Source organism: Aotus nancymaae, unplaced genomic scaffold, assembly GCF_030222135.1.
Source record: "Aotus nancymaae isolate 86718 unplaced genomic scaffold, 86718_ANA_hifiasm-v0.15.2.pri h1tg000006l, whole genome shotgun sequence".
Lineage (NCBI taxonomy): Eukaryota > Metazoa > Chordata > Mammalia > Primates > Aotidae > Aotus > Aotus nancymaae.
Genome location: NW_026988417.1, coordinates 74,737,807 through 74,751,808, shown reverse-complemented (window position 1 = coordinate 74,751,808; position 14,002 = coordinate 74,737,807). Strand labels below are relative to the sequence as shown.

Sequence of the window (14,002 nt, the reverse complement as noted above, 5' to 3'; positions counted from 1 at the left end):
TCATTGATAATCCTATTATTTAATGTACCACAGCTGTGACTCAAAATTATAGATGCTAATATACATTGAATTTTAATTTTTATAGATGTAGGGGGTGTAAGTGCAGTTTTCTTATGTGGACATATTGCACAGTGGTGATGCCTGGGGTTTTATTGTGTACCCATCACCCAAATTGTGTGCATTGTATTAATAGGTAGTATTTCATCCTTTAACCCCATCCCTCCCACATTTTGGAGTCTCCAGTGTCTATTATTTCACTCTGTATGTCTGAGTGTACCCATTGTTTAGCTCCCACTTGTAGGTGAGAATGTGTAGTTTTTGGCTGTTTTTGAGTCATTTCACTTGGGATAATGGCCCCCAGTTCCAGTACAGTTTCCTTACTATTCTTTTAAAGTCAAAATGCATAGAAATGTTCTACTCTCTTCTTAGCTTCAATTCTTTCAACCCTTCTTCCTTGCAGCATTGACAGTGTCAGACTAGGATACCCTGCATTGAGATGAGAGCCTGAGTAGAGGCCTTGTGCCTGGTTTGTTATATTAATGTTGATCGCTTTAGAGAGACTTGGTCTGCAGCTTTGTGAGACAGAGCCTATTACCATTCAGTGCCTTTTGTCAAAATATGTTGCTTTTTATTGTGTCTTCTTTGAGGATCTTTGTTGCTCTGCTCTCTCCTCCTGGCACTAATTGGCCACATTCAAACACTGTTGTGAAGTGCAAGAAATGTGTTTTGACAGCTTCCCGTCTTCTAGCCCCAGAGCTTAGTGTCCTGCTGGTCTCACAGGAACCTCCTTGCCAGGGTCAGGGGTACTTATTAGTTAAGAAAATGTGGGCAAGTCACTTAATCTGTTTCTTAGTGTCCTAAAATGAGATTAATAACTACTTTATAAGATTTTTTGGAAGTTCAAGTTTAGTAATGTGTGTTTGGCTGGCACGGTGGCTCATGCCTGTAATCTCAACACTTTGGGAAGCTGAGGTGGGTGGATCACCTGAGGTCAGGAGTTCGAGACCAGCCTGGACAATATAGTGAAACCCCATCTGTACTAAAAATACAAAAATTAGCCAGACATGGTGGCTGGAGGCTGTAATTCCAGCTACTCCAGAGGCTGAGGCAGGAGAAGTGCTTGAACCTAGGAGGCAGAGGTTACAGTGAGCCAAGATCACGCCATTGTACTCCAGACTGAGAGCAAGACTCTGTCTCACAAAAAAAAGGGGGGTGTCAAGGGGCTTTAGAAATGGAAAGTGTTATAAAAATGTCAGGAGGTGTCATTGGGATTGTTACTAATTAAAAGTATGCTCTGGAAATTCCAGAGACATTTTCTTGTTTTGTGAGTCATAAAAATCGTAGTTATCATCGGCGTTAACTTGCTTTAGGTATAGCTTAGACTACTGGCTCTCAAAGTAAGGTTCCAAGACTGGGAGCATCAGCCATACCTAGGAATGTGTTAGAAATGCATATTCTTTGGCCTCACCCCATCCCTTCTAAGTTGAAACCTCCGGGGGAGGAGCTTAGCAATCTGTGATTTAATAAGCTCTCCAGGTGATTCTTATGCCTCTAAAGTTTGAGCTCCTTTGGCTTAGATAAAGCTGTGCCCAGCCGGGTATGGGTAGGCTCTGATGTGCTGATGTTTTTCCAAGTAGCTTCCTTTCCTATATGGAAGGAGTTCTGCAGGCATAAATGTGTGCCCCTAGGACTGAGCTGTCATAACATCCTGCCACCGATGTTTGACATTTTTCAGCATAGGAATAGATTCTAGGATTGTAGGTTCTTGAAGCAACACCTTTGCTAAACATAAATGAATCAGGGATTATGGTAGGGGTTTAGAGAGGGGGTTTTAAGGTGCTCCCTAAGTGAGAAAATTACAGTTGGATGAGATGGCTCATAAACTATTCTGTGAAATTCAACAGAGCTGCTCTGAGCTTGGTTCCTGTTCTGGCTACTTCTGAATACCAGGCTTTTGTCTTTTTTTTTTTTTTAAACACCTTTAGTCTTCCTCACATGAACACCCATCTATTAATCAGACTGGGGCCTGCCCCCTGCTCTGCCAGGTCTGAGAAAAAACTGGGTGTTCACTGTACACCCTGTATTTCCCATCATGCCCCTGGATTGCAGCTATGCCATGTCTGTTATGATAGGTGGACAGTAGTTACTAGATGAAGTGAAAACCAGAGTGGTACATTTAAGGTGGAAAAGGGGAAGTCGTGGGAAAAACAGTAGGAGGATTATGGTGCTGTCATGTTAATTCACAAGGGCAGGGATATGTGGTAGGTATTCTATAGATGGGTATTGAATGAATGAAGGAGGAATGAATTTGGAGTTTGGGGAGCTAACCAAGCTACTTAACTTCTGAACATCTATCTTATCCCAGATGAACAGACATTATGCTTTGATTGAGTGAACTATTAGATATGTTTAGCTTTAAATGCAGACATAAATAGATTTGATCTTTCAGTAGTTTGAATTTCCTCCCATCAGCTTGCCCTTAATTATCCACAAGTGTTCCAAGCCTTCATTAGCTAAATAGGATGCAGATGATGGTCATTAGTCTGGTTAATTGAAATTTTCAGTATTGATGGACCACAAGAAAACGCTTTAATTTTATCATTTATTTGGTGGTATGTTTTTTTCTTTTGGCTGGTGTTTTATAATTATGCAGATTTTTTTTTTTTTTTAATGTGAGGCCGGGTGTTGTGGCTCATGCCTGTAATCCCAGCAGTTTGGGAGGCCAAGGTGGGCCAATCACGAGATCAGGAGATCAATACGATCCTGGCCAACATGGTGAAACCCCGTCTCTACTAAAAACACAAAAAAATTAGCTGGGCGTGGTGGTGCATGCCTGTAGTCAATCAAAAAGTGGCAATCAAAAGTGCTCAGCACTTTGGAAGGCTGAGGTGAGAGGATCACTTGGCCCAGGAGTTGTAGACTAGCCTGGGAAACACAGTGAGACTCCATCTCTACAAATTTTTTTTTAAAAATTAGCCAGGCATCATGGTGCATGCCTCTGGTCCCAGCTACTTGGGAGGCTGAGGTGGGAGGATTGCTTGAGCTCGGGAGATCAAGGGTACAGTGAGCCATGATTGAGCCACTGCACTTCATTCTGGATGACAGAATGAGACTCTGTCTCAAAATAAATTAATTAATTCATATTTAGAAAGAGTATATGAGATCTCTTTTCAGTGCTCAATCACTTTGCAAAAACATTCCTATCAGTGAGAATTGGGTAAGCAGTACACCTTCTGGAAGTCTCTTTTTGTAGGCTGGACTAAATGAACCACCAATTACTGATTTCCTGTCTGTGGGCTCTCTGGCCAAGGACTTACTAGGGACAGTTTTTTTGTTTGTTTGTTTTTTAATCCCAGTTCACTTTTTGTTTTAGGTCAGTTTTCCCTTTCTGCCCACTTGGAATATTTCTACAAACAGTTATTAATGTTAATTTAGGGAAGATATGTTGAAGTACATGTCTTCTAAATTAACCACTAATGTGGCACAAAGTCTAATGTAAAGGATTACGCTTTTGTGAATCACCCGTTGTGATGGTTAACTTTATGTGTCAACTTGACTGGGCTAAGGGATGCCCTGATCGCTGGTAAAATGTTATTTCTAGCTATATCTGTGAAGTTGTTTCTGGAAGAGATGAGCATTTGAATCAGAAGATTGAGTGAAGAAGATCTGCCCTCACCAAGGTGGGAGGGCATCCTTCAATCCATTGAAGGTCCAAACAGAACACAAATGGAGAGGAAGTGGGAATTGGTTTCTGTTTGGGTTGGGACATCTGTCTTCTCCAGCCCTCAGACATTGGAGCTCCTGATTCTTGGGCCTTCAGACTTTATGCCAGTGGTCTCTCTCCCTCTGTCTCTGGGTTTTCAGGCCTCCAGGCTGGGGCTGAATTATACCACTGGCTTTTCTGTGTCTCCAGCCTGCAGATGGCAGACTGTGGGACTTCTCAGCTGGCCTGATCACACCAACAAATTCTCATAATAGATCTCCTCTTATATATATCTATATATCCTATTGGTTCTGTTTCTCTGGAGAACCCAAATACATCTGTGAAATTCTCTTCACCTCTGTAGATAATTAGGAGCCAACCATGTTATTTAGTCAGATATGTTCTTTTATCAGAGGATGGAGAAAGGAAGGAGGCAGTATGCTCACTGATTTCCAAACAATGTGTCTGATAAAATCAGGCCCATTTTCTTCAAATTAGCTGAGGCTCTCATGACTTAAAAGGAAATGAATATGGGTTTCCTCATTTCATAGTGAAGAATTCAAGACCCCAATGCCAGTGACCCACCTTAAGCTCACAAGGAAGTCTGTTAAGAAGGGATAAGAATTAGGTCCTAGACTCCTGAGCAAATTTACTTTTCTATCCAAAGGCCCTATCATAAAAGGCCAGCAAGATTTTAGATATAATATGGGGTCATGTTCAACTAGAGTAAATCCATCACAGCCAGGATCTACCCTTGGTAAAAGCCTGTCAAAGTAAAGTAGATTGTAGTAGACTTGGTGATGCTGTGCACAGAGCTCCCTGCTGCCAGGAGTCCCGCCAGCTCCTGCCCTCAGTTCTCAGCCCTCCCAGGAAATTGCTCTTGGATCATGCTGCCTTCCCAGGGCAGCGCTCTGTCTCACTCCAGCTTGGGATGAGTTTACCCAGCTTCTGAGCTCTCCATTTTGTTGGATGAGATCTTTGTTGAGTCTGCCCCATGGTCCAACTTGTTTATCTTCTCCATCCCACATCCTTTCATATCCTTCTATGAACAGTGATCTCAGGAATACTTTCTAAAAAACCTTCTGCTTGCTAATTTCCAACTTACAGTCTGCTTTTTAGGGAACCTAACCTGTGACCTGTGTCTTTAGATTGCTTACCATCACTGTTAGTGTCCAATATCCTCATGACCTAAGTCTTCATTTCTCATCTATCAAAATCTGCTTTTGAAATTATTAAAAAAAACAGGCCAGGTGTGGTGGCTCACGCCTGTAATCCCAACACTGGGAAGGCCTAGGTGGGCGGGTCACCTGAGGTCAGGAGTTCGAGACCAGCCTGGCCAACATAGTGAAACCCTGTCTGTACTAAAAATACAAACATTAGCCAGACGTGGTTGGTGGCAGGTGCCTGTAATCCCAGCTATGTGGGAGGCTGAGGCAGAAGAATCACTTGAACCCAGGAGATGGAGGTTGCAGTGAGCCAAGATCATGCCACTGCACTCCAGCCTGGGCAACAGAGCGAGACTCCATCTCAAAAAATAAAATAAAAAAATCATTTAAAAAACCCCCCAAAAGCTCCAAGGTATAAAAATATGCTTTTGGAAGGCATCTGATAAACTCATTCCCTTTCAGGTGTAATAGACCAATGAACTATAATACATGAAGTATCCTATTTTCCCTTCTGCAAGGGATCCCCTCCCCCCAGCATACCTTAACATCCCTCATGAGTTTGTCTATTATGAATCAAAGTCTTATGCTAAAAACAGAGCTCTAATAGGTGAAATTTCGGGTATTAGTATATAAATGGTCAAAAGAGAGGTCTCACCTATCTAAATTCTTTTTGGGAAATTGCTAAAACTGTCTGTGTATAATACTGTTCACTTCATGCTAGTCACTCCACTAACAAGGTTAGGAGTCAATGCTCTAAAAAAAGTCACTGTGCTTTATTTTGCTTGTGCTCCTGTGACAAACCCAGCATCATGCCAGCTTTGGTGGAGGTGACTCATTAGGAGTTTCCTCTTTAGTAGAAAAATATTGATGCAATCATCAAGAAAGTCACAGCATGGCCAAGTCACCGTGTTTTGAGTCTTTCATTTTCAGTAATTAAAGTGAACATGTTATTGGAAGGTTTAGAAAGCCTACCCAAAGTCACTCACAATAGCTGCAATTAGTAAGCTGGAATGCCAGTTAAAGTCTTTTGAAGCGGAGAATGAAATGAGACTGACCAAGCGTATACGTAAATTCCCCTTAGAAAATGGCTGAAGTAAGGAGATGGACTCTCATTGACCTGTGCCATCCCTCTTTCACACTCATTCCAAGTATTGAGATTTTGCATACTTTGCCCTTTGGCTAAAGTGTTTTCTCTCAACAAATGTACAACATTTAAAGTTACTTACATTAATTTTTTTTAACTGAAGCTAATTTCACCCATCTCTGACTCTAAATTTTCCTCCAAACATGTTTCTTATGTTACCTGAGACTGTTCTCAAAGGTTGAATGGTATTGTTTAATTGAAGATCATATCCCCTGGGGCTATGGCACTAATGTCTGAATTTTTAGACATGTTCCTTAATTTACTCTCCCCAGTGTGGCAGTGCTGGTGTGTTTAAGCTTACTTAAAAATGCAGTTATGGTCTCTTGAGTTGCCCCCACATGGAGTCTTCAGTAGCTGGAGATTGGGTCCTCCCTATGTTCTGAGTCCCATTTCAAACAGAGAATGAAACTCGAATTCAGGGTTGAGAAGATAAATTTTCACCACTGGACTTGTGTTTTCTAGAAAAAATTTTAGTTGCATTAGCCAGGGAATCAGGGTCATTTCTATAACTAGCCCCATATAAACTATAACTGGTTTAGACCAGTTTCCTCAAATGTGGGCAGTTTTACCCCCTAGAGAACATTTAGCAAGGTCTGGAGGCATTTTTGTTTATCATAGCTGAGGTAGGTGGAGATTGTCACTAGCATCTGATAGATAGAGGCCACACATTTCTCAAAACCTCCTACAGTGCGCAGTGTGCTTCCTCATGCCCTCGAAACAGAGTTATCTAGTCCAAAAACATTCACAGGGCCATCACTGAAAAAGCCTAGTTCAGCCAAACCAAGCATATCATAGACAACAGCTTTATGCTAAATAGAAAGATGTATTTTACCATTATTTAGAAATCTTCTATCTCTCTTCTTTCCTATGTCCCTGAGCTTCACTTTATAGCTGTTATGCATAAGGCTGCTTTTCTAGTGCGGTGCTTCCAAAGCAGTGTTTTGGGATAAGGATTGCAGTTTTCCAGATGTTATTTTCTTTTGCATCTACTCAGTACATGTTTATTGGTTATCTTCTTTGTGCCAAGCACTGGGCTAGGTAATGGGACTACTGCAATGACCAAGTCTCAATGGGTCTTTACCTTCCTGGAGAAGAAACCTGGGAATCAACACTGAGGCCCCTCTGATGACACAGTGCTCATGTGTACAAATGAGTAAAGATGATGAAGAGTCATGAGGAAGACATCTGATGGGAAGGTTGTGGATGGGGTGGTTCATGGTGGCATGTGGAGAACTACCTGGTTCTTTGGCTTTTCCTCTCTGTCCTGGCCTAATCTTTGAACAGTCAGCAAGAATACTACTTCTTCCATCCCCATGCAATACAGAAATGAGAGAAACTAAGATATACCTGGCAGCACAAAGAGCAAGAGGATATGAAATTTGCAGGGCTATGCCTGTCCTTTCACCACCTGTGTGTCAGGGCTGAAATTAGGTCAACAGGATAAATCATAATAGCAAGAATGCGTCATGTGCTTTCATTCTCTTTCAGCGAAGATGACGCTTCTCGATGGAAACCATTTTCTTCTTTTTAATTTTTTTTGACAGTTCTGCTATTTGTGCCTGGTTTTTTTGGACTTTTCATCTTGTCCTTTTTGTGTTTTGCCTTTGCTCTTCTGCCACCAGAATTTTTCCCTCAAACTTTCTCAGTAACATTTATCCCTTCCCTCTCAAAGGAAATAAAAATGGCCAGCAAACCAAACTTGAGGATTACATTTAACCTAAACATTGAACCTAATTTTTTAAATTAAAGATGCATTTTTGTATCTGTATTCACATTCTATCTTTTCTGTCAACTGCATATTGTTTTGAACTGGAATATGTGCTGACTTAGATCCTTAGCTTTCTCATATGCTTATTGCAAAACAAATTAACTAACAAAAAACAAAGCAAACCAAACCCTAGATGAGGTGGTAAATATTTTTAAAACGTTATATGAGCGGAGAGTGGGAGAAAATTTATATACATTTGATTATTCTAGCCATATGCAAGCATGTTTATTGCAGCATACTTTGTAATAGAAAACAAAAGAAAACAAACAAAAAACAGCAACATAAAAGAACCAAAACCTGTTGATCAATAAAGGAAAGCATTAAAATATGATATATTCATAATATGAAATGTTGTATAGATATTAACAAGAATGAGTCAATCTGCATGCGCTGAACTGGAAAGATGTTAATGTATTCTTAATTAAGATGGTATGATCATAAGAATCATTAATGAATGTATTCTTAATTAAGATGGTATGATCATGAGACTTCTATGTAGTATGTACACACATATTTGCATGGGAATAGAGAAAGTGTGGAAGGATGAATACAAATGTGTATTATTGGTTACCTCAGAAGAATACGGGTATAAAAGAGACTAACTCATTAAGAATAAGTATTTGTTTTATAATTAAAGGAAATGTAGAAAAGATTTACTGAAAAAAATCTTAATACTGTTTGTATGGCTGACCATGGCTATGGATTTATTCATAGGATTGTCCAAAGGGAACACACTTGCATATAAATCCCTATAGCCTTGAATGCTGCAGTGCCTTTTGAGTGGTTCATCAGGCCAAGCAAATATACATACAAATGTGCAAGAAGTCAACCACAGGGAGAGTGAGTGCATGAAAGAAGGTAGAAAGGAGGTAGCAAGCCCTGGTATTGTTCAGACTCACAAATCTCTTACGTAGGCAGAAGCTCCACTCTCCCACTTGGGCTCATAACAGGTGTCATTTGAAAGATTAGGCACAGCTGACTCTAACATTATGCACATATCTCTTCAAGATAGATCATATGTGGTTGGAGGTGGGTTCTGGAGTCAGATGGCTTTGCTTCCTGACCTAACTATGTCCAAGGTATATAGCAATTAACCTAATTGTGCTTTTGTTACGTTGTTTGTAAAATGAAGATTAAGAGTCCTTACCTCACTGAATGGTTGTTGGTCCATAATGAATGTTTCAAGTTGCGTAGAGTAGCTTTGGGAATAGTAAAGCGCAGACAGATTTTAAAATTCAGAGAAATCAGTTGGGGGCACAGAAGGTAGTGCCTACCTTGGATTGGAAATGAACAGGGAAGGGTCAATATCATTATATGTTGACAATTCTAAAGTGTTTTCCATCTTTCTATTTTGTAGACCACCATTTTCAGTGCATTGGCCAGTGAGAAGTCCTTATCTGACTGCAAAAAGGTAAGTCAGCATCCAAGAATTCCAGCATGCTGTCAGAGTAATAAAGGCTTCACAGTTGGTGATACTTGAATGAAAAGCTGTGATATCAGTGGGAATGTTCTGATGGAATAATATGGCTCTGTTTTTTTAGAGGTGGAAACATAAATGGTTCACTTTAAGGATGTGGGAAACTCCATTATTGTTCGACAGCATTTTGTTATAGAGGAGCTCTGGTTCCATATATTTCTATCTCACTATTATCTGACATTTTATCCTGCCAGATGAACATCAGAGGAGTTCAGGGAATGCTGTATAAACTGCATTGCAGGCTTTTATATATTTGTTTGCAAACTTAAATCTAATACAATGTAAAAATAATTTTGTATTTTGAAAGCTGATCATATAGCATAAAAATCTGGTTTGGATTTACCACAGTTGAGCTTGAGAAGCTGTCATGCTTTGCAAAAGGATTAGCTTCACTAGCATTTGATGGAAGACATCCCTGTAATAGATCAAGTTTGAAGACTGCCTGCTATAGCCTCATGTCTAGTTCCTGGCTTTTGCAGGCCAGGGGTCATGTTTATCCACTTCTTTAATCTCAGATTTAGCTAGATATTCTCCTTTTGAGGTGAAGAGAAGTAGCTTCATAGTCCAAACAACTCAAATTCTTTGACACTATCTATTGATACAGAAAACCAGGTGCAATAGAGTTGACCTGTGCATAATATATGATTCCTTGGCATTTATTAGAATTTTACATTATGGCACTGTCTGCTATGCAGTTTCTGTTTCTAATGTTGCTTGATATGGAAGTAGGTAGCAGGGTTACCTTTAAAGGTAGTGTGAGGGCCTACTGCTCTAAGTACCATTCATTGCATTATTTTGATAATTTTAAAATCTGTTTTATTAAATCTCCATCTTAGTTGAATTATGCTACATTTGTCTTGTTCTCTGAAATGGGTTGTGTGCTGCCTGAGAATGGAGACCATGTATTATTTTTAGAATTATAGATCTTAAAGAATGAAAGAATTCTCTGGGATCTCTAAACTCACCTTTCTACCGGGGTGGGATTGCCATTGACGTTATTTATGGATGGACCCCTATCCCTCAACTGAGTATTCTATTGACAGGGAACCCAATGACACATAGTCAATCTCAGTATGTGCACTAGTGAGACAATCCAAAGTATTAGAAAGTTCTTTATGCTACTGAACCAATAGCTGCCTCCTTTAGATTTATTCCGATATATTTAAGTATGAAGCCAGTTAAAATATTTTCTGAATCTCCTTTTCACCTCATCTCCAGGCTAACAATTTTCCTTTTTTCATTTCAATGGGACATTGATATGATTGATTTCCAAGAGCATCGACTATGAGATCATGTTATCTGGTTTTGAAACCTGGCTCTGCCACTCGCTACTTATGTGATTTTGGGTTGGTTGTATAGCCTATTGGTTCCTTATTTTTATCATCTGCAAAATGGGAATAATAATTGTGCCTATCTTATATAGTCTATGAATATATATATAAAAAATGATTACAGAATTACCCGACACATAGTGAATGTTATATTGCCAGTATTATTATTGCCTCTAGACAAGGTTATCCTTTTTGTTTTGTTTTGTTTTTTTGCCCACACAATCTTTTTTATTGATGCCAAGAATTGTGTGTTATCTCCAGATGGGGTCTGTCTGGCATAAAGCATCATGGGACTTCTCACTCTACATTCAACAAGCTCTGTTTACACACCTGGTGTATGCGAGGTACATTGTAAGGTATGGGCTATGATGCAAAGCAAGCTATAGCTTTTCTTAAGTGTAGCACTACTGCAGTGTAAGATGGCATCAGTTTCTGTAATATGAGTCATATCTTTCTGTTGGCTATGTGAAGTTTGAAGTCCTTGCCTTGAGGCATTTTCACACAAGCTGCTTTCTTTTATATTTTAACAGGACTTTCTTTTATATTTATGTAAATGATTCCTTGAATATGAACATAGGACATTTAGCTATTCCTACTAGTTTTTAAAATTTTGACTGGGGGCCAGGCATGGTGGCTTACTCCTGTAATCCCAGCACTTTTGGAGGCCAAGGTGGGCAGATCACCTGATGTCAGGAGTTCGAGACCAGCCTGACCAACATGGAGAAACGCAGTCTCTACTAAAAATGCAAAATTAACTGGTCATAGTAGTGCATGCCTGTAATCCCAGCTACTCAGGAGGCTGAGAAAGGAGAATCGCTTGAACCCAGGAGGCGGAGGTTGCGGTGAGCCGAGATCGCGCCATTGCACTCTAGCCTGGGTAACAAGAGCGAAACTCTGTCTCAAAAAAAAAAAAAAAAAAAAAAAAATCAACAGTATATGATAGTTTGGATATATGGGAGAGGAAGTAGCTAAGGTCAATTCTTAGATTTCTGACATGGGCCAGTGTGAGAATATTGGTGCTATTTTCTGAGACAGGAACTACTAGCAGAGGACCATATTTAGGGAAGAAGTTGAGAGTTCACACTGGTATATATCAATTTGTTGGTGTGTGTAAGATCTAGTAAGGATAACTAGCAGACACTTTAATTTATAATTGAGGAAAGCATTATGGGCTGGATATATGGCCATGAGAGGAATATGCATAGAGAGAATGATTGAAAGAGTGGAAATGGATGAGATTTCCCAGAGAGGGTATGTAAAGTGAAAAGGAGGAGAGTTTTCAAGAGTATTGAGGAGAGTTAACATGTAAGATCTGGGAGAAAACTATGGATATTGGAAGGAAGAAAGAAACTGAGAAGCCACAGAGGTTGGAAGACACCGGAAGAATGTGATGTCTGAGAAGTCAAGTCAATAGTTGTCAATAAAAAAAGAGGTAGTCATAAGTATCAAAACTGTTGCGAAGTGATTAAGTAAGATAAAGACTGAAAAGTATCCACTGGCTTTCTTAATACCATAGGCTTGATTGTTTTATTGAGATGGAAGTGATGGACGCAGAAGCCAGATTGTAGTGGGATTGGGACTTAGCTGGGATAAAGAAAGAAAAATGTCTCCCTGCTTTGATAACTTTCACCCACATGAATTCTATCCCTTCTTCCTTCCTTCCTATTGCAAGGCAGGATGGACTTAGTGGGGATAAAGAAATAAAAATGGTAAAATAGAGTCTTCTAAAAGCAATTTGTTATAAGAGGAAGGAGAGAATTGAGTAGTTGGGTAGGTTTATGGGTTGAGGTAGAGCATTTTACAATGATGAGACATTTGAGTGTGTTTAAATACTATTAGAAAGAAAACAATAGGAAGGGAAAGGAGGGTAAGGATCCACAAGGAAGGAGGGGAATATTCTTTGAGTGAGATCATTGAGAAGATTGAAGACTTCGGATTCTAAAGCACAGAATTACCCCTCTGACGGAGGGACATATTTTGCCCTGCAATAGGAAAGAAGGAAGAAGGGCTAGAATTTATGTGTTAAGAGTTATGGAAGAGGCCAGGTGCGGTGGCTCATGCCTGTAATCCCAGCACTTTGGGAGGCCGAGGTGGGCAGATCACCTGAGGTTGGGAGTTCGAGACCAGCCTGACCAACATGGAGAAACCCCGTCTCTACTAAAAATACAAAATTAGCTGGGTGTGGTAGTGCACGCCTGTAATTCCAGCTACTTGGGAGGCTGAGGCTTGAACCTGGGAGGCGGAGGTGGCAGTAAGCCAAGATGGCACCCTTGCACTCCAGCCTGGGCAACAAGAGTGAAACTCCATCACAAAAAAAAAAAAAAGGAGTTATGGAAGCAGGAAGCTAAAATGTGGCCATACCATCAGATGACTTTGGTCACTTTATGTTTTTTTTTTTTTTTTTTGGTAGGGAAGTAGGATATTGTTCAACCTCTTTGAGTCTGTACAACTATATTATCCATTCATGAGGTAGAACATTTACAAAAGAAACATTTAAAGGTGTTTACAGAAATATTATTTGTGTATTTTATAGGCAGAAAAATACAGAGGGACTTTGGTAAATATATTATTAATGTCAAGTTATACTATTTTCACTGTGTTTATTTAGTCTATAGCTACTCCCCCATAATATTTTACATAGATAGCATCATTCACATAATCAACAATCTCTGGGCAATCTAGTTTGTTCAGACGAGATCTATCTTAAGAAAATTATTATTGAATCTGTGTCCAAAATAATGAAATATCTTCTGAGCCAGGGATCCATGCTGCTGACTAACTAGAGGTCTTTTCCACTTGATATCCCACAGACCATGTCCAATGTACATGATTTTTTTCTACATTCTGAACACTCTTCTCTTATATTCACCACTTTGGTTAATGGCTTCATCATACTTCAATATCATTCCTGGTTTCTCCCTTTCCCTTACTTCTCACATCCAACTAACTATCAAATCCTGTAAATTTCATTTTGAAACATTCCTGGAATCTCTCTGTCATCTCTTCCCTTTCCTCCTCACCCCCCATTTAGAAGGTTCCGACAACACCCTCCTCACTCTTTCCTTATATCAAGTTTCCCATATCCACTCCATTTTCCAAAATACTATGAAAGTTACTTTCTGGAAAACAAATAAACAACAAACACATCTGTTTATATCAAATCTGTAAACCAAAAATAAAATTCTAAGGCCTTCCAACCATCTAAAGGGACTTCCTCCTCAGCCAGGGCTCTTAAAACCTAACCTGAAAGACTGGTTCAGGTCATGAAGGGAACTGGTGTGGGACAGGCCTCATTACACCTCTCTGCATTAACATCAACACAGACTTTAAGTCTGATAAGAAACATTTTACAGCATGTTTCCTCTGAAGCCTGCTAGCTAAAAGCTTCATCTGGATGATAAAACTTTGGCCTC

The 14,002-nt window shown here is 39.7% G+C and overlaps 1 protein-coding gene across 3 annotated transcripts in view; it reads left to right on the top strand.

The window, feature by feature from the left end:
• Positions 1–14,002, top strand: part of RASGEF1B (RasGEF domain family member 1B) — a 605,535-nt gene that overhangs the window by 199,602 nt on the left and 391,931 nt on the right. For 2 of the 3 annotated variants that reach the window (XM_012447000.3, XM_012447001.3), the window contains exon 3: positions 9,139–9,192. In XM_012447000.3, coding sequence (XP_012302423.2) covers positions 9,139–9,192 — 54 coding nt within the window. Of the gene's footprint in view, positions 1–9,138; positions 9,193–14,002 lie in introns of those variants that run through there. The other variant, XM_021669633.2, reaches the window with a different exon arrangement.